Source organism: Rutidosis leptorrhynchoides, chromosome 9, assembly GCF_046630445.1.
Source record: "Rutidosis leptorrhynchoides isolate AG116_Rl617_1_P2 chromosome 9, CSIRO_AGI_Rlap_v1, whole genome shotgun sequence".
In the NCBI taxonomy this organism is placed as follows: Eukaryota; Viridiplantae; Streptophyta; class Magnoliopsida; order Asterales; family Asteraceae; genus Rutidosis; species Rutidosis leptorrhynchoides.
The window spans coordinates 94,983,611-95,005,435 of record NC_092341.1 but is presented as its reverse complement, the minus strand read 5'-3'; the positions used below and the strand labels follow the sequence as shown (position 1 = coordinate 95,005,435).

Sequence of the window (21,825 nt, the reverse complement as noted above, 5' to 3'; positions counted from 1 at the left end):
TAAGTTATACTCCGTATATCTTTTGCATTTATTTTTCATTATTATCATTTTTACTTTAATTGTTATTAATTAAGTGTATATAATTAAGATTAATTATTACTTATGACATCATCACGGTGCTCTAATAATATTTAATTTCTTTTTAATTTTTTTAAAAACTTAAAAAATATGTATTTATGACATTATTATTTTATAATTTTAATAGAAACTATAGATTAGCCAAACATTCTGATCATAGAAACACAAAACCATTAAACAAGACCTTTCTTATATGGATATGGTGATACTTTATATAAACGATTTGATTCTGGCACTATTTTCTCCTGGTCCTGGAGCTGTCTACCCAAATGGAGGGCTGCTGACGAATTGCATTCCATCACAGACTCTATCGAACGCTTCACCTTTTCAAACAATCAATCCCCCAGTTAGGCCTGAAAACATAGCCCAAATGGCAAGTTCAGCACAAACAATTTCATGCAATTATTGCTGTCTGCTGCTTCCTTTGGTTCGAATACTCTAACTATCCTAAACTCTTTTATTCCGCAAAAAATTGGAATTTTTATTTGGAGGGTGAATCAAAATAAACTCCCCGTCCGAACAGAACTTGATAAAAAGGGTATTGATCTCCACACCGTCCGGTGCCCGGTATGCGATGACCACATTGAAACTCTCCCCCATTGTATTTTAAAGTGCTCCAATTCCATTGACATTTGGAACAAAATTAAAAAATGGTGGAATCTAGACATTCTTAACATCTCGTGCCTTTCTGATATCGCTAATGCTTCGAACCCTCAACTTAACACAAATCTTGGCAACTCTCTTTGGCAAGCGGTTGTATGGACCACTAGTTATTATATTTGGCTTCATCGAAACGATCACGTTTTTGGAAAAAAGCATCTTAGCACATCAAAAATCCCGTCGAAATCCAATCCAAGAGCTTCGAGTGGATAAATAGCCGTTGGAAGAAAGGCAAATTAGTTTGGCTAAAATGGATAACCAATCCGAGATGGTTTGACGCTAACATTACAAAAGTTGGTATTGGTTAATGTTCAGGTTTTTTATGCCGGATTCTTTCGTTTTTCGTCTTGGCCGGGGCTAAGAGGGGTAGGGTCATTTGCTTTGTCGCTGTTGTGTTACAGTACTGTAATTTGACTTCTACTCCTGCTTGTATGTTCAAATTGTTCCTACCTTGGCGAATCTCGCTAGATGAAGGCTTTTTCCTGAGCAAAATATTAACCATCCGTTTAACACCATAGTTCTTTTATATATCATCGTTAATTTTTTTTTTTTCGTGTTTGCTTTGCATTATAGTCGAGTTTTGTTGTTCGAGGATGTCTAGTTTAGGTGATTATTTGGATATTGTATACGGTCTTCGGACCCTCCATTGTTTTATCTTTAATAATATGTTGGCTTTAAAAAAATAAAAATAAGAATTATGTACTCAAAGATTGTAACTTATATAAAGATGAACATTTACGATGAATCTTTACAAGAAAAACTTCGATGAATTTGTAATTACCCTTCTCTTTCTCATGTGAACATAAATATTCCAAGCTTTTGCACACAAAGTTATCCAATCCAATGATTTATGATTTGTAAAGGCTTTATTTTCCACAAAAATATTGCAGTAAACAGAGATATATGAGGTAAGAAAATTAATTTCGTGATTACCTCTAATTTAAAAGTGGTAATGATTAAAACTTAAAACTTCAAATGTTAAAATTAATCCCCCATTTGAGCCATTCAAAATTCCCCAATAAAAAAAGCGCCAAACAAACCCTTACTGTTTATGTGTATTTCTCATGAACGGAACTTCGCCGGAAAATTACCCGCCGGAGACGGATTCAACCCTTTTCCGAATCAATAACGGCACAATAGCCTCAACATGCATACATCCAATTGATACTAAAAATGAAATTAAAACCAATTCAAATTCAACTCCCTGCATTTCATCCACAAATTCATCTGCTTGTGATTTAATTGCTTCAAGCCAAGATCTTTTAACCGAAATCTTTCACCGATTACCGGTTATTTCAGTCATTCAATTAATGTCCGTATCGAAAAATTGGTACAATTTCATTAAAAGCTCAGGTCTCATTCTTCGAAACCCTAACCCTAATCTTAATCCCAATCCTAATCCACCCTCAGGTCTATTTTTCGAAGGCTGGGATGCTCGGTCTAAATATCATTACGTAGCATTAGATACCGATCATTCGATCGTTAAACCTCCATTTACAACCCTCAATTTTGACTCAGGTGTTATAAAAATATTACAATCTTGCAATGGCTTACTTTTATGTGCTAACGATTTTCAAAATTATTATGTCTACAATCCAACTACAAAATGTGCTAAAACGCTTCCGTTATTAAACAATTATAATCCGGATAGCGTTTGTTGTATGGCGTTAGCTTTTGATCCTGCAAAATCATGTGAATACAAAGTTGTATGTAGTTACATGTACAAAATCATGATGATAGAAATTTATTCGTCGCGAACAAAAAAATGGAAGAGTATTAATCAAAGTATGGACGATTTAGTAGACGTTGATCGCGGTGTTTATGGACATAACGCCATACATTGGATGAGTTTTCCAAATAGGCTTGTTTATTTAAAGTTAGATGAAGAGTTGTTACATTATATTGATATCGATACACCGGATACAACAATATATGGTACGATTCTTGATGAGTTTTTAGCCGAGTCTAGTGATGGTATGCTTCTTGTGGTTCGTTGTTGTAGGTTTCGAAGATTAAATGTTTATGAAATAAAGAAAGATTATTCGGATTGGTCTATTAAGTATCATGTTGATCTTGAAGAGGTTATTAGGGTTTATCCGAGTATGATGACTCGACTTGGGTTACATTTTGTTGTACAATGTCTCGTGTTAGGAGTACGAGAAGAGGATTCGTTTATCGTGTTGGAACTACCTGGGAAACTTATACAATATAAGTTTGTGTTAAACACTATTTCTCAACTTTATGATTTTAGTAACGAGAGCAGACGAGTTCATCAAGGCGGGTTCTTTCCGAAGACTATCTTCCAGCTCTCTGATTTTACACCTGAAAATCGTCGTTTTATTAATGGCAACTGTTTTCATTTTATTCCTTGCTTAGCTGCTGTCTGAAGGAGGTCTTGTACATTTGTGTTACATTGTATGATACTGGATTACTGGTATTGTACATAGTTATTATTATATACATATAATGAAACTTAATATAGTACTAGTTAGAGATTTGGGTTATTAAGATGTTGTTATGATAATGTCAACAAGTGTGGCTAACAATTTTCAACAACTCCACTTAATTTCAACAAATCCACTTGATGAATAGTAAATGTTGCACTATAAATATGCACTATGTAATGTTGCAAGATGTACATTTTTGATAATATATACTCTTCTCATATACTTTCTCTACTTCTCTTATAATTTTATCAGTAGTCTATAATCAAGAATTAGGCCACTAAAAGTAATCATAAACTCCTAAATTATAACACGTTATCAGCACGAAGTGCTCCGTATAATCAAGGTTTATCTAAGCAAACACACGTCACTAATCAATGTAAGAAATTGTTTAACTTTTATTAACTTCACTAACATTTATATTTATGTTATTTAAATTATATATGGTCGGTTATACCGCCTGAATTATTTTTATGTAATCTAACTTTTATTAACTTCACTAACATTTATATTTATGTTATTTAAGTTATATATATGGTCGGTTATACCGTCTGAATTATATTTCTGTAATCTAACTTTTATTAACTTCACTAACATTTATATTTATGTTATTTAAGTTATATATATGGTCGGTTATACCGCCTGAATTATATTGCTGTAATCTAACTTTTATTAACTTCACTAACATTTATATTTATGTTATTTAAGTTATATATATGGTCGGTTATACCGCCTGAATTATATTGCTGTAATCTAACTTTTATTAACTTCACTAACATTTATATTTATGTTATTTAAGTTATATATGGTCGGTTATACCGCCTGAATTATATTTTCTGTAATCTAACTCTTATTAACTTCACTAACATTTATATTTATGTTATCTAACATTTATGATTACTTATGCAATTAATCATTATTTATTTCATGCATACTAATGTTTATTCTTAAATTTATTATTTATGCATAATATGTTTATTCTCTTAATCTTCGTATTTATACTAAACGTATTTATACTAAATGTATTTTATAGTAATCATATTTATACTAATAAAATTCTTTTATTAAAATTATTTTATTAAAATTATTTTAATACAATGGCAACATAACGATCGTTAACATTAATTAACGACGTTACAACGGTCATATATACATAACGGTTGTTAACGTCGATTGACGACGTTACAACGACTATATTTTTCAAATATAAATTAAACATCCCCGTTTTCACATTTTCACAAATCAATCTTCATTTTCTCAAATTACTACTCTCAAATTTTTTTTAAAAAGATGATTAACTCAAGGATGATTTTTCCTACTGTATTGGTCATAATAGCTATCATCCTTGTTGCTTGTACACCACTAGATGAACCTATATTCTATCCTTCCCTTATGGTTTTATTATTTGTAATCATACCATTATTCCTTTGTTTGCTACTTATGAATCTAAACTAATTCTAATTTCATGTTGTTATTTATCTATGAAAAAAAATTGATTATGATTATGATTATGATTATGATTTATGTTGTTCATCTTTCTGAAAATAGAAAATGTCAAACTTATCAAAGCTTGAGTTTGATGCCTTAGACGTATCGGGAACAAACTACACATCATGGGTTATGGATGTAGACATAAATCTTGGATCATTGGGTATTCTAGAAACTTTAAAAGAAAACAATACTTGTTCCGATCAAGATAAATTAAAATCAATTGCTTTTATTCGCAAACATATTGATACCACCTTAAAACATATGTTTCTCGCTATCAAAGATCCACATGTTTTATGAGAAAGTATCAAGAGTAGATTCGATAATCAAAAGGAAATATTACTCACAGCTGCGAGGGAAGAATGGAGAAATCTAAGGTTCCAATATTTCAAAAAGGTAAGTGAATACAGCTCGGCCATGTTCAAGATCCGTTCAAAGCTTCAATTCTGTGGTCAAAAAATAAGTGATGCTGATATGATGGAGAAAACTTTCTCCACAATGCATTCTGCAAACATAACTGTGCAAGAAAATTTAAGATTGCAGAATTATAAAACTTTTTCCAAACTTCAAACTTATCTCTTAGTTGCAGAAGTTAATAAAGAATTACTGATAAAAAATCAAGAATCTCGTCCTACCGGTGCGCTAGCATTTCCTGAAGCTAATGCTATTAACAATAATAATAATAAAAGAAGAAATGCACATGGACGAAGGCGTGGACAAGGTCGTGGCCATATTGGCCAAAACCATCATCATGTAAATTACTATAACAATAATAAAAATCATAACTATGTTCGAAATCACCCTTATGGTAATGGTCGTGGTCGTGGACAAAGAAATAATAATCCACAAAATTATAAAATCCAAACACCATACAATCTCACAAATCACAATGTTGAAGAAGGCTCTTCAAAGAATGTTAAAGATTCTTGTTACCGATGTGGTAAAATTGGCCACTGGTCTAAAAACTGCCGAACAAATCAGCATTATGTTAATCGGTATCAAGAATCCCTAAAGGGAAAAGGAAAAGAAGCAAATCTTATGGATGACCTTGATACAAAAATCACTGAGCCAACTTGTGACTACTTTAATGAATAAATTTCTAATATATATATATATATATATATATATATATATATATATATATATATATATATATATATATATATATATATATATATATATATATATATATATCCTATTATATGTTCCCGTTAAATAAATGGTTGTAGATTTTCAATCTACACCATATCTAGTTTACTACATATTTTCTTATTATGTGCTATTGTTTGTAATATGTTTTGAATGTAATATATTGATGAATTATGTACTCATTATTTGTTTCTCATATTTTTTTTTTGAAGTTCATGATGTATACTGCTGGAGTAAAAAATCAGTCAAATGGTGGAGATATTTGTATTGCAGACAGTGGTGCCACTCACACTATACTCAAATCTAAAAAATATTTCACATACTTGAAAGCAACGGAAGGAACTATACATACTATATCAGGTCCTGTGGACTTAATAAAAGGAATAGGAAAGGCAAAATTCATGTTACCAAATGGTACGAATTTTCTGATAAATAATGCCTTATTTTCTCTCATGTCAAAGAGAAATTTGTTAAGTTTCTCTGACATATACCAAAACGGATATGATTATCAGTCAGTGACAACAGAAAATGAAAAATATTTAAGTATCATTGATAAGAATCGTGTAATTGAAAAACTACCAAGACTTCATTCTGGTTTACATTATACACATATAAATGTACCTGAAGTAAATGTGGTAGTTAAAGAAAAATCATGTGATCCTGTAATGATCAGTTTGTGGCATGAGAGATTAGGCCACCCAGGATCAACAATGATGAAAAGAATAATACAAAATACACATGGATATCCATTGGCGGATCAAAGGATCCCTCATGATGCACTTATCCCATGTACATCATGCTCACTTGGAAAGTTGATAATAAGACCATCACCTCTTAAGGTTGAAAAAGAATCACCAATGTTTCTTGAAATAATTCAAGGTGATATATGTGGACCAATTCATCCACCATGTGAACCATTTAGATATTTTATGGTTCTAATAGACGCATCTAGTAGATGGTCTCATGTTTGTCTATTATCAAGTCGAAATATGGCATTTGCAAAATTTCTTGCTCAAATTATTAAATTGAGAGCACATTTCCCTGATTATACTATTAAAAGGGTGAGACTAGATAATGCCGGTGAGTTTACATCTCAAGCATTTAATAACTTTTGCATGTCTATTGGGATTATTGGCGAACATCCCGTTGCCCATGTGCATACACAAAATGGTTTAGCTGAATCATTAATTAAACGATTGCAGCTAATAGCTAGACCATTGATAATGAGAACAAAACTCCCAGTATCTGTATGGGGCCATGCAATTTTGCATGCTGCATCATTGATTCGCATTAGACCAAGCGCAAGTCATACATATTCTCCCTTGCAACTTTCTTTTAGCCATCAGCCAAATATTTCCCACCTTAGAACATTTGGTTGTGCGGTTTATGTTCCTATCGCACCACCACAACGCACTAAAATGGGTCCTCAAAGAAGGATGGGAATATTTGTTGGATATGAAACATCTTCAATAATAAGATATATTGAACCCATGACGGGTGATGTTTTTACAGCACGTTTTGCTGATTGTCACTTTAATGAAACATTATTCCCTAGATTAGGGGGACAAATAAAAAATAAAGAAAATGATATTTCATGGTGTGAACCTGAATTAAAGTATCTTGATCCTCGCACAAAAGAATGCGAGACCGAAGTTCAAAAAATAATGCATATGCAAGAACTTGCGAATAAATTGCCTGATGCATTTACAGATACAAAAAGAGTGACTAAATCATATATACCAGCAGCAAATGCTCCAGCTCAAATTGAAATTCCAAAACTGACAATAATGTCATTCTTGAGTCTTTGCCACGCCAGAAACGTGGGAGACCAATTGGTTCCAAAGATAAAAATCCTCGAAAAAGAAAATCAGCTGATAATGTGGTAAAAGAAAGTGTTCAAGAAGAACCACAAATCAATACTCCTTCTGCAGAGGAGATTGATGATGTCAATACGGAATTTTCAATCAATTATGCACATTCAAAAATATTATGGAACCGAAATGAAATGAAAATTCTTGATGAGATATTTTCATATAATGTTGCATATGACATCATGAATGATGATGATGATCCAGAACCAAAATCTGTCATGGAATGTCAAAATAGACATGATTGGGATCATTGAAACGGAGCAATACGAGCTGAATTTGAATCGCTCAATAAAAGAAAAGTTTTCGGATCTATCATTCTCACACCTAAAGATGTGAAACCTGTGGGATATAGATGGGTTTTTGTGCGAAAAAGAAATGAGAAAAATGAAGTTACAAGGTATAAAGCTAGACTTGTAGCTCAAGGTTTTTCTCAAAGACCAGGAATTGATTATGAGGAAACTTATTCTCCTGTTATGGATGCAATTACATTTAGATACTTAATCAGCCTGGCAGTTTCTAAAAATTTTAGAAATGCATCTCATGGATGTTGTGACTGCTTATCTTTATGGATCACTTGATAGTGATATATATATGAAGATACCTGAAGGATTTAAGGTATCAGAAGCAACCAATGCAAAACCCAAAGAAATGTACTCAATCAAGTTACAAAGGTCTTTATATGGGTTGAAACAATCGGGTCGCATGTGGTATAAACGATTAAGTGATTACTTGATAAGCAAATGGTATACCAATAATCTTATTTGTCCATGTGTATTCATTAAGAAAACAACATCCGGATATGTGATCATAGCCGTTTATGTCGATGATCTTAACATCATATGTACAAATAAAGAGATCCATGAAGCCATTCAACTTCTAAAGAAAGAATTTGAAATGAAAGATCTCGAAAAAACCAAGTATTGCCTTGGTTTGCAGATTGAGCATATGCCTAATGGTTTACTTGTACATCAAACAACTTATACGGAAAAGATTTTAAAACGTTTCAATATGGATAAGGCAAAACCATTAAGTACTCCTATGGTTGTTAGATCACTTAATGTCGACACTGATCCATTTCGTCCCTGTGAAGATCATGAAGATATCCTGGGACCAGAAGTACCATATCTTAGTGCAATTGGAGCTCTTATGTATCTTACAAATTGTACAAGACCTGACATTTCTTTTGCAGTTAATTTGTTGGCAAGGTTCAGCTCAGCTCCTACCAAAAGACACTAAAATGGGATCAAACACATATTTCGATACCTTCGAGGAACTACTGATTTAGGATTATTTTATTCTAATGAATCAAAACAAGTTTTGGTTGGTTATGCCGATGTAGGTTATTTATCTGATCCACATAAAGCAAAATCTCAAAATGAATATGTATTCCTAAATGGAGGTACCGCAATATCATGGCGTTCTTAAAAACAAACACTTGTTGCATAATCATCAAATCATGCAGAAGTGATTGCATTACATGAAGCTACTCGGGAATGTTCTTGGTTGAGATCAATGACACAACTCATTACTGATTCTTGTTGACTAGAACGCGATAAAAGTCCAACAACTATATATGAAGATAATGCAGCTTGCATAGCACAGATGAAAGAAAGGTATATCAAAAGTGACCGAACAAAACACATACCTCCTAGATTCTTCTCATACACTCAAGATCTCATTAAGAACAACCATATTGAAATGAGATATGTTCAATCCAGCAAAAACTCTGCTGATCTTTTCACCAAAGCACTCCCAACTGCTATTTTCAGAACACACGTTCACAATATTGGCATGAGGCATGTTCAAAAGACGTAACATCTCAGCGATGTCTACTTGAGGGGGAGTCAACTCTATACTGCACTCTTTTTCCCTTAGCTAAAGTTTTTTTTCCCATTGGGTTTTTCTTTAGCAAGGTTTTTAATGAGACAGTACTAGTTGATATCTATTTAAAATAAATTGTCATCCAAGGAGGAGTGTTATGATAATGTCAACAAGTGTGGCTAACAATTTTCAACAACTCCACTTGATTTCAACAAATACACTTGATGAATAGTAAATGTTTCACTATAAATATGCACTATGTAATGTTGCAAGATGTACATTTTTGATAATATATACTCTTCTCATATACTTTCTCTACTTCTCTTATAATTTTATCAGTAGTCTATAATCAAGAATTATGCCACTAAAGGTAATCATAAACTCTTAAATTATACGGAGTAACAGTTGTTTGTTTTTTAAGAAGAAATATTGTTTATCCTTGACACTTGAAACAGCTTTGGATTTTTTTGTCTCAAATACTAAATTTAAAACATCAAGTACATTGTGTGGAACATACAAAAGGCCCAAGTATGGGTGAAAGAAACTATTCTCTATGTAACTTAAGTTAGGGCCCAATGGATAATTAGCTAGCCCATTAGCAAATGTGAGCGTTGTATTTTTACTACTCGAGATAGATTTGTTTATTATATTATATTAGGATTAACATATTTTTAAATCTTTATATCTATGAATCGAATTCAGTGTTGATCTATTTATTCAAGATAACTACATCGAAACTTGGTGCTTTGACCACCATAGTTTTAAGTATTTAGCTAGTCATAGTAATTGAATGCATTTCATTTAGTTTAACTTTGTTAATTTCACAAAAGATAATTAAATTACATATTTGGTGAGGTAAAAGTTGACTTATAAATCTTTTTACTATCAGTTTAGGAAAATATATTCATATAATCTTCTTATGTATTATTTGTTTATCTTTTTTATTTTCATCATCTAACATTTTGAAGACATCTAGTTCAACATACCATTTATAAGATAAAACATGGGCCTAAAATTGGGCTATTCGCAAAGATACACTTTAGTGTAAAGACTTCAAAACAAGGAAGTAGGGACTATACATTAGTTTTTCTTATTTAACCATTGTAAAAGGATTATCCATTTTTAAAAATAAATATATTTTACTAAAATTCCTACTCCCTCCGTCTCAATTATCTAGTATTCCTTTATGAGATATCCTAAATTAATTGTCAAATTTTATAAATAAAAATAATGTGGTAAAGTTTTTTTTGTGCCCCTATTTTATACATGTAAGACCAAAAGATAAGTATAAAGTAACGGGTAAAGCAGGAAAGTAAACAGAAAAGTACGTATGTCAGTTAATTTTTTTGGAATGTGTTTTTTGTGTGAGAATAATAGATGGAAAGAAGGGAGTAAATAATACTCCGTAATTCGTACTTTTTATGTGTGTCATAAATCATCAAATCAACAATCATCAAATAATTCTTTTTTTGGAATGTGTTTTTTATGTGAGAATAATAGATGGAAAGAAGGGAGTATATAATATAATAATTTGTACTTATTATGTGTGTCATAAATCATCAAATCAGCAATCATCAAATAATTCGTACTTTTTATGTGTTTTTTGGCTGTTATATAGGAATAATAATTGTATAATTTTAAAATGCATGTGTTGTTATCTTACAAAAAAATATGCATCCGAACCAATTTGCTATGTATATTGTCACAAAAAAACGTAAGCTGAACTCTTACAAAGAAAAACATAACCCGTATTCATAAAATTGTTATCTTTCTCGATTATTTACTTAGGCCAACAACAAATTGACTTCCACAAACAAAAAATTACACTGAATATATATTCAACTAATTAAGACAATGGCGATTTTCTGTAACTATTACTCTCTATAACGATTTCATACATATCTCCTTCAGAAACCTCATCAAAATCCTTCGCGATCTTATCTTTATACACATTGCTATGAACCTGTCCACTTCTTATAGTCGATTGATTCAACCATTGTGAATCGATTCTTCCCATTGAAAAAAGCTCTTTGCTATCTTCGTACCCCGAAGATGAAGAATTTGCCAGTGGCCCAATAAAGCAAGGATTTTGAGTTCTTTGTTGATTCGATGGTGTGTATTTAAAGGTACTTTGTCCGAAATTAACGAGTACTACAATGTCACTATTTGCTGCTACAGTTGGATATAGTGGTGTCCCGAATTCATCTCCTTTACAACTGATTTCGTGTACGAGTCTAGAATCTAGTGTGAAGAAAACTTTCTTTTGGCTTGGATTGTATCCGCAGCCGATTACCTTATCCGCTTTTTCCCATAGTTCGATAATCGATCCTGTTTCAAGTTTATCTCCTGCAAGATCATAGTTTAAAAGTCCATGTCCCAGCTGATCATAGTAAATAGATAACAAGCACAAACCATAAAATTAGATATTAATAGAGGAATTTTGTAAAATTAGCAACAAAACTTAGCATAGAATAGAAAAATAATTAATTGATGTGCTCCTTTCACGTGTTAAGTTTAATACTCCCTCCGTAGCATATTAGTTATCTTAATACAAAAAAAACAAAGAGTTTAAGAAAAGTGACTATAACATATATTTTTTTCTTTACTTTATAGTTTTACCTTTTACTTTTTACATATGTTTTTTATCCGACATGCATTGATTAAAAGTATAAATAAACTTTACTATTTTATTATTAATTATTTATGAAAGTCGACAATTAATTTAAAATTATTAAAAAGAAATACTGAAAAATAGATTAAGAACTAAAAAAATACATGTAAACAAGTATATATATGTGGGTCTCATGTTTGTCGTTCGTTGGACCTACCTAGCTACTTTTTATATTATATTTTAATAACAATTATATTATTTTATTAGTTCTGTCAATAAATATAAATAAAGAACGAACAAGAATATTAGTTTGTCTTATACCAAATATTCTTTAATAGAGATTACGTAACAACTACTAAAAATTTGCATAATAATATTTTATCTTAATCAGCACATAAAACGTTATGAATTGATATAGTTGCTATGTTTTACAAATAATCATTGTATCTTATGTTATAATATATAAATATATATATATATATATATATATATATATATATATATATATATATATATATATATATATATATATATATATATATATATATATATATATATATATATAAATGGATAGTCAATTATTGATACACAAAAGTAATATTATTGTATTACCTAAACTTGTGATATTTTTACTATAAATAGCCATGAATGCAAGCATTAAACTTGCACCATTTCTCACACTTACAAAGTGTTTCTTTCTTTCTCTCCATTATCATCTTTGTTCTTACACTTCATTATTAGTATTCTTAATCAAGAATCAAATCACTAAAGGTAGTTATAAGCCTACTGAATTATAACATCAAGAATCAAACCACTAAAGGTAGTTATAAGCCTACTGAATTATAACACGTTATCAGCACGATAATCTTAATACTAATTATGGTTGGCTCTGCCACCTAAATGATATATGGTCGGTTATACCACCTGAATAATATATGGTCGACACTGTCGTCTAATTATCATTTATGTTACTAACATTTATATTTCAATTATCTAACATTTATATGGCCGACACTGTCGCCTAATTATCATTTATGTTACTAACATTTATATTTCTATTATCTAACATTTATATGGCCGACACTGTCGCCTAATTATCATTTATGCTTACTAATATTTATATTTATGTTATATCACATTTATTAATGATTGCTTACATATGGTCGACACTGTCACCTACTTATCATTTATGTTATATTAAATTTATGTTTAATGTTTATATACTTATGAATATAAAGTGACTATAATTTATCATGTTGTTTGTTTTAATAGAAAATGTCGAATCTGGAAAAGCTTAAATTTACTCCTTTAGAATCAACTGGAAACAACTACATGCCATGGGTTATAAAAGTAAAAATGCATCTTAAATCAATGGGCATTCTTGAAGCCATAAATGAAAACAACACTTGTTCTGAAAAAGAACAAGCAACGGCATGTTGCTTTATTCATCAATATATTGACGAATGCTTACAAAATAATTATGTGACTGTAGAAGATCCCTATGTTTTATGGGAAGGTCTCAAAAGCAGATTCAATAATCAAAAAGAAATTTTACTTCCAGCTGCTATGGAACAATGGAGAACATTAAGGTTCCAAGACTTTAAGAAAGTAAATGAATATAGCTCAGTTCTGTATAATACATGTTCACAACTTAAATTCTGTGGACATGAAATAAGTGATGCAGACATGATGGAGAAAACTTTCTCCACAATGAATGCTGCAAACATCACAGTGCAAAGAAATTTGAGAATGCTAAAGTTCAAAACATATCCTGAACTTAATTCATATCTCTTAGTTGCAGAGCAAAATGATGAGCTATTAATGAAAAATTAGCAATCCCGTCCTACTGGTACACTTGCAATCCCTTAAGCAAATACTGCAAATAATTATAAACAGGGACAAGGACGCGGGCAAGGTCGTGGTTATAATAACCATCACCATCATCATGCCAAAAGCCATAACTATGGTAGAAACTATCCTTATGGTAATGGTAATGGGCGAGGACGTGGTCGTGGTCGTGGCCGTGGTGGTCAAAGAAATAATAATCCACGAAAATATAAATATCAACCACAAAACAAGCCCACTAAACAAGATGTTGAAGAAAATTCTTCTAAAAATTCTGAAGAATCTTGCTACAGATGTGGTAGAATGGGTCACTGGGCTAATACTTGCCGAACATCTAAACATCTTGTTAAGATGTATCAGGATTCGCTGAAAGATAAAGAAAAGGAAGTAAACTTTGTGGATAACGTCGATCCAACAGTCACTGAGAAACCATCTGATTTATATGAAGATTTCTTGAATGTTTAAGTTGTGTGTCTTTCGAAAAATAAACGATTTAATATCGTCTGTCTTTGTCATTATGTTTGCTAAATGTTTCAGTACTATCTATTTGCGTGTAAAATATTGTGTAATATTAATGTACTCACTATTTATTTCTTATATATGAAGTTCAATATGAATTTTGCTGGAATATAACATCAATCAAGTGGTGGAGATCTCTGTATAGCAGACAGTGGAACTACACACACTATACTTAAATTCGAGAAATATTTTATTGATCTAAAACCAACGGAAGGAACTATACATACAATATCAGGACCTGCTAACTTGATAAAAGGGATAGGAAAGGCAAATTTCATACTACCAAATGGTACAAAATTTTTAATAAATGATGCCTTATTTTCTCCCAAGTCAAGCAGAAATTTATTGAGTTACTCCGACATATACCTTAACGGGTATGATTATCAGTCAGTGACAACAGAAAATGAGAAATATTTAAGTATCACTGACAAGAGTCATGTGGTTGAAAAACTGCCAAGACTTAGTTCTGGATTACGTTATACACATATAAATGTACCAGAAATACATATGGTAGTTAACGAAAAATATATTGATCCTGGTGTATTCAGTTTATGGCATAACAGATTAGGCCATCCATGATCAGCAATGATGAAAAGGATTATTGAATGTACTCATGGACATCCACTAAAGGATAGAAAAATCCATCATGATACAATGGTTCCATGTACATCTTGCTCTCTTGGAAAATTGATAACTAGACAATCAACACTTAAGGTTGAGAAAGAATCACCAATGTTTCTTGAAAGAATTCAAGGTGATATATGTGGACCAATTCATCCAACATGTGGACCATTTAGATATTTCATGGTTCTAATAGACGCATCTAGCAGATGGTCTCATGTTTGTCTGTTATCAAGCCGTAATGTGGCATTTGCAAAATTTCTTGCCCAAATTATTAAATTGAGAGCTCATTTTCCTGATTACACCATTAAAAGGGTGAGACTTGATAATGCTGGTGAATTTACATCTCAAGCATTTAATGACTATTGCATGTCTATAGGAATTGTTGTTGAACATTCTGTTGCTCATGTGCATACACAAAATGGTTTAGCCGAGTCATTGATTAAACGTTTACAGTTAATCGCTAGACCATTGATAATGAGAACAAAACTCCCTATATCTATATGGGGTCATGCAATTTTACATGCTGCTGCATTGATTCGCATCAGACCAAGTGCAAGTCATAAATATTCCCCCTACAACTTGCTTTTGGTCAAGAGCCAAATATTTCTCATCTTAGAACATTTGGTTGTGCAGTGTATGTTCCAATTGCGACACCACAACGTACAAAAATGGGTCCTCAAAGGAGGTTGGGAATATATGTTGGATATGAAACATCTTCAATATTAAGGTATATTGAACCTATGACAGGTGACGTTTTTACAGCACGTTTTGCTGATTGTCATTTTAATGAAACATTGTTCCCTAGATTAGGGGGAGAAATGAAAAATAAAGAAAATGATGTTTCATGGTGTGAACCTCAATTAAAGTATCTTGATCCTCACACAAAAGAATGCGAGACAGAAGTTCAAAAGATAATGCATATACAAGAACTTGCAAATCAATTGCCTGATGCATTTACAGATACAAAAACGGTGACAAAATCATATATACCAGCAGTAAATACTCCAGCTCGAATTGAAATTCCAAAAGCTGGCAATAACGTCACTCATGAATCTTTGCCACGTCAGAAACGTGGAAGACCAATTGGTTCAAAGGATAAAAATCCTCGAAAAAGAAAATCAGCTGATAATGAAGTAAAAGAAAGTGTTCAAGAAGAATCACAAATCAGTACTCCTACTGCAGAGGAGATTGATGATGTCAATACAGAAATTGCAATCAATTATGCATATTCAAAAATATTATGGAACCGAAATGAAATGAAAAATCTTGATGAGAAATTTTCATTTAATGTTGCATATGACATCATGAATAATGATGATGATCCAGAACCAACATCTATGGTTGAATGTCAAAATAGACATGATTGGGCTCAATGGAAAGAAGCAATACGAACTGAATTAGAATCACTCAATAAAAGAAAAGTTTTCGGATCCATCATTCTCACTCCTAAAGATGTGAAACCTGTAGGATACAGATGGATTTTTGTCCGAAAAAGAAATGAGAAAAATGAAGTTACAAGGTATAAAGCTAGACTTGTAGCTCAAGGTTTTTCTCAAAGACCGGGAATTGATTATGAAGAAACTTATTTCCCTGTTATGGATGCAATTACTTTTAGGTACTTAATCAGCCTGGCAGTTTCTAAAAATTTAGAAATGCATCTCATGGATGTTGTGACTGCTTACCTATATGGATCACTTGATAGTGATATATATATGAAGATACCTGAAGGATTTAAGGTACCAGAAGCATCAAATGCAAAACCCAAAGAAATGTATTCGATTAAATTACAAAGATCTTTATATGGGTTAAAACAATCGGGACGTATGTGGTATAACCGATTAAGTGATTACTTGATAAGCAAAAGGTATACAAATAACCTTACTTGCCCTTGTGTTTTCATTAAGAAAACAACATCTGGATATGTGATCATAGCTGTTTATATTGATGATCTTAACACCATAGGTACAAATAAAGAGATCTATGAAGCCATTCAACTTCTAAAGAAAGAATTTGAAATGAAAGATCTCGGAAAAACCAAGTATTGCCTTGGTTTACAAATTGAGCATATGCCTAATGGTTTACTTGTACATCAAACAACATATACTGAAAAGATTTTGAAATGTTTCAATATGGACAAGGCAAAACCATTAAGTACTCCTATGGTTGTTAGATCACTCAATGTTGAAACTGATCCATTTCGTCCATGTGAAGATCATGAAGATATTCTTGGACCAGAAGTACCATATCTTAGTGCAATTGGAGCTCTTATGTATCTTACAAATTGTACAAGACCTGACATTTCTTTTGCAGTTAATTTGTTGGCAAGGTTCAGCTCTGCTCCTACCAAAATACACTGGAATGGGATCAAACACATATTTCGATACCTTCGAGGAACTACTGATTTAGGATTATTTTATTCTAACGAATCAAAACAAGATTTGGTTGGTTATGCTGATGCAGGTTATTTATCTGATCCACATAAAGCTAAATCTCAAACTGGATATGTATTCCTAAATGGAGGTACTGCAATATCATGGCGTTCTCAAAAACAAACACTTGTTGCTACATCATCAAATCATGCCGAAGTGATTGCATTACATGAAGCTACTCGGGAATGTTTTTGGTTGAGATCAATGACACAAATCATTACTGATTCTTGTGGACTAGAACGCGATAAAAGTCCAACAATTATCTATGAAGATAATGCAGCTTGCATAGTACAGATGAAAGAAGGGTATATCAAAAGTGACCGAACCAAACACATACCTCCTAGATTCTTCTCATACACTCAAAATCTCATTAAGGACAACGAGATTGAAATGAGATATGTTCAATCCAGCAAAAACTCTGCTGATCTTTTCATGAAAGCACTTCCAACTGCTATTTTCAGAACACACGTTCATAACATTGGCATGAGACATGTTCAAAAGATGTAACAACCGAAGCGATGTCTACTTGAGGGGGAGTCAACTCCATGCTGCACTCTTTTTCCCTTAGCTAAAGTTTTTCCCACTGGGTTTTCTTTAGCAAGGTTTTTAACGAGGCAGTAACTTACAATTGATCTTCAACAAACAAAATTGCTATCCAAGGGGGAGTGTTATAATATATAAATATATATATATATAAATGGATAGTCAATTATTGATACACAAAAGTAATATTATTGTATTACCTAAACTTGTGATATTTTTACTATAAATAGCCATGAATGCAAGCATTAAACTTGCACCATTTCTCACACTTACAAAGTGTTTCTTTCTTTCTCTCCATTATCATCTTTGTTCTTACACTTCATTATTAGTATTCTTAATCAAGAATCAAATCACTAAAGGTAGTTATAAGCCTACTGAATTATAACATCAAGAATCAAACCACTAAAGGTAGTTATAAGCATACTGAATTATAACATCTTAATCATATTTCAGTAAATTTTATAACTTATTTTGATCAATTTAATTTTATGGCATAAGTGGTACTCCATAATTTATTATAACCAAGTGATCATTGACTAAACGATTTGAAGTGTCTCTCTAGTTAAGATACTCCGGTTTAAGTTCAAGGATTAACATTTTATATCAATTATGACAATTATTATTATTAGGGTTTGGTTAACTTGTGCCCTTAGGGCACGTGATAAGAACCATTAAAAAAGTAAACCCTTTCATGAATAATATAACTTGTAATTAAAATGCTTACAACCACCGAGGCATTTGCCTGAGTGGTATCGCGGTGGTGTCTATCACCCTCGCCGGGTAAGAGGTCCAGGGTTCGAACCTGGCTTCTGAATGACCAAATTAAACATGGACTGAAATAGGCTCCATTGAGGTCAGCCCAAAGGGAAGGTTTTACCGACCCGATCCGGGACTAAGGTCCGGCCCGCCTGCCCCTCGGGATGGTTTAAGGGTTCGGATCCCTGTGATCGTGGTTCGGGTTTCCTGCCCGAACGTGTGTGTGCGCAAATGATGACTAGGCTTCGGTCCGGACTGATGCAATCTTGCCGTTAAAAAAAAAAAATTAAAATGCTTACATATATAGAAATTAAAGAGTTTATTAAATGCATATTATATTATATTTGAAAACTTTAAAGTGTGTTTAATGATTCTTATCTCATGTTCTTAGAGCATAAGTTAGCCATTATTATATACAATTAATTAGTAATTGATAATGATATTGATATTGATATTGATATAATAGTTAAAAAAGTAAATATTTGTTATTTATTTCTTGAAGCCATAATTTGAAAATTGACTGTTAGAATAACCTTTACTTTTGTCACGACTAGGTTGGATGTAACTTGTTTAAGAATAAGCATATATTTTATGATCTACGGAGATAACTGTAAAATAAGCCAAAAAAAAAAAAAAAAAAAAAAAAACATAATAATGATTCAAAATCAAATCAAATAAAACAACATACCATCCAAATAAATTGACCCATCCGAATTAAATCCAATTGATCCCGGATAGCTCCCGGGAAGCTTCACCGGAAGTAAACCACCACCACCACCTGCCGTTAGCCCCACCGACAACATAACAACCACTTCATTTCTCCCTTCAACTATCTCCTTTGTACCATTTCGCCCCCTCAACTCTTCAAAATTACCATGCACACCTTTCCCATTTACACCATTATTCTCTTGAATAATTAACTTAATATCCTCACCTTCTCCATTATTTACCTTCTCTTTTCCAACATCACTTCCATTTTCATCCTCAAAAATCGACAAAATCGTAATTTCGAAATACGCTTCTTGCGGAAACGGACATGAGTTCCCTAATGTGGGACCAGGTAACGGTAACGCTGATTTAATAACGGAATTAGCAAAATTTGTAGTAGTACTCTTAACACATTTTTTTAACCCGGAATTTAACCGGATCTTTTGCATGAAATCCGCGGATCCTTGACAAACTTCCCAACTAATTTCCATCTCATCATCATGTCCACAACTTACGTCATCTCCCGCGACACACGAGGGTCTTAAAAATCGGTTTGATCGTACGGACGTTGACGAAACATAATCCGTAAAAGCGAATCGTGACCAACCATTTTCAATAGCGTCGGTAACAAGTGACGGGTTGTCCGACCAGCTAAACAATTGTTTTGAAGGTGTTTCATATTTGGAAACTGTTAGGGTTTTAGTGGTTTGTGGTTTAGGGTTTCGGAAGAAAAAGAATAGGAGAAAAAGGAATATTCCGGCGGCTAATACCACCAGTCCGACGTGTATCCAACCGGCCATTAGTGATTAAATTCCGGTGATTAAATTGATATGAGGGGGAAAATTATGATGTTTATATGTGAAGGTGGACGGCTAATTAAGGGTGGACGATGGACTGATTCAAGAAAAAAAATAGTTAATGAGAAAATATTTTATCTACTATTCCTGTTTATCTTCATGACTTAATAAATTGGATTAATTTGGTTACTTAATACAGATACAGGCCACCTGTTATGTTTGATATGTATATTTTATGGTCTTCCTAACACATGTGTTAGAAACATTGTGTACATTGTCTTAATTAGATTACTAGCTACTAATATATTAATTGAGATGTTTCATGACACTTCGATAATTTACAGTATCAGCGCGCTATAATATAGAGTATAATACGGTTTTAGGTATTAAGTGAACGTAAATGCTAAAGTTATTTAGTTTAATGATCCGTGGAATCACAGAGTTCGACTAAGAAACTCGTTAGCTGAACATTGCATCAAACACCTAAAATGCATATCAAACAATCCACATCAAATCATAAGAGATAATATTCGTTGTTATTTTATTTAAAAGTGTAAATTAAAAAATAAATTTAGAATTGGTTTCCTCCTGCCTAGCTTTTATACCTTCTCGTACTCAATTCAGAATAATTAATTATAATAATTCAAAATAATTTAATTTTAATAATTAAAATAATTATTAATAAGATTTAATAATAATAATTAAGTAATAAGATTTAATTTTTATTTAAAATTATTTAGATTAATGACATCACTACCATGTCTAGATTTTTTTCTTTTGTTTTTTAAATTTTATTTAATAAAGGAATTAGCCTAATAGTGACATCATCATTATATGATTTAATAGAAACTATAGATATGATTTTGATTAGTGTCAACATGTATTTATCCAATCGTTTTTAGAGTTAAACTTACAAATATGATACTCCCTCCGTCCAAAAAAAAACTGTCATTTCCAATTTTGGTTTGTCCTAAAATTATTGTCTCTTTCTCTAAATAACCATTAAATATCATTAAAGTTTCAATTATATCCTTTTTAATTTTGAAAATTTAACTTTAAATATATCAATTAATTTATTAGTTACTCTTTATAACTACATTAAATGAAAGACAAATTAGACAATTCATTAGTATATCTTAAATCTAACAAAAAGTCAACTAGGACTATTTTTTGGGACGGAGGGAGTATATACTTTCTCAAATATCCTAATGTAGGCTATATACCCATTTTTATCTACTGTCATATATATATACTTTCAAAAAGTGTAATAATATAAACGATTATACTTTTTAACCTTCAACCAAAAGTTGATGATGTGTCATCATAGTTATATTTTACATTGGAACAAAAAAAACTATATAGCCTACATTGGAACAAAAGAGAAACTATATTTAGTCTATGTCACATTTAAAGAAAACCATATAATTACACGTAATTATTTTGGCAAGTTGTACCGGTAACTGGTAACCTATTGTTGACATG

The 21,825-nt window shown here is 31.8% G+C and overlaps 2 protein-coding genes across 2 annotated transcripts; one reads left to right on the top strand and one right to left on the bottom strand.

The window, feature by feature from the left end:
• The first annotated feature begins 1,802 nt into the window (after positions 1-1,802).
• Positions 1,803-3,125, top strand: LOC139868264 (F-box protein At5g07610-like). Its single transcript, XM_071856593.1, has 2 exons — positions 1,803-2,163; positions 2,257-3,125. Exons 1-2 carry the CDS (start codon positions 1,803-1,805, stop codon positions 3,123-3,125), a joined length of 1,230 nt encoding a protein of 409 aa, XP_071712694.1.
• An 8,232-nt stretch (positions 3,126-11,357) lies between these two features.
• LOC139868263 (uncharacterized) lies at positions 11,358-20,346 on the bottom strand. Its single transcript, XM_071856592.1, has 3 exons — positions 19,527-20,346; positions 19,439-19,446; positions 11,358-11,891 (listed from the first exon to the last, which is right to left on the bottom strand). The coding sequence occupies exons 1-3, from the start codon at positions 20,344-20,346 to the stop codon at positions 11,358-11,360; spliced, it is 1,362 nt and encodes a 453-aa protein (XP_071712693.1).
• Between the last annotated feature and the right edge of the window lie 1,479 nt (positions 20,347-21,825).

Bases quoted from the DNA above. Each gene is read 5' to 3' on its own strand.
- LOC139868264 (XM_071856593.1), top strand. From the start codon at position 1,803: ATGAACGGAACTTCGCCGGAAAATTACCCGCCGGAGACGGATTCAACC. The intron at 2,164-2,256 runs GCTGGGATGCTC...ATTTTGACTCAG, and splicing joins CTCAGGTCTATTTTTCGAAG to GTGTTATAAAAATATTACAA.
- LOC139868263 (XM_071856592.1), bottom strand. From the start codon at position 20,346: ATGGCCGGTTGGATACACGTCGGACTGGTGGTATTAGCCGCCGGAATA.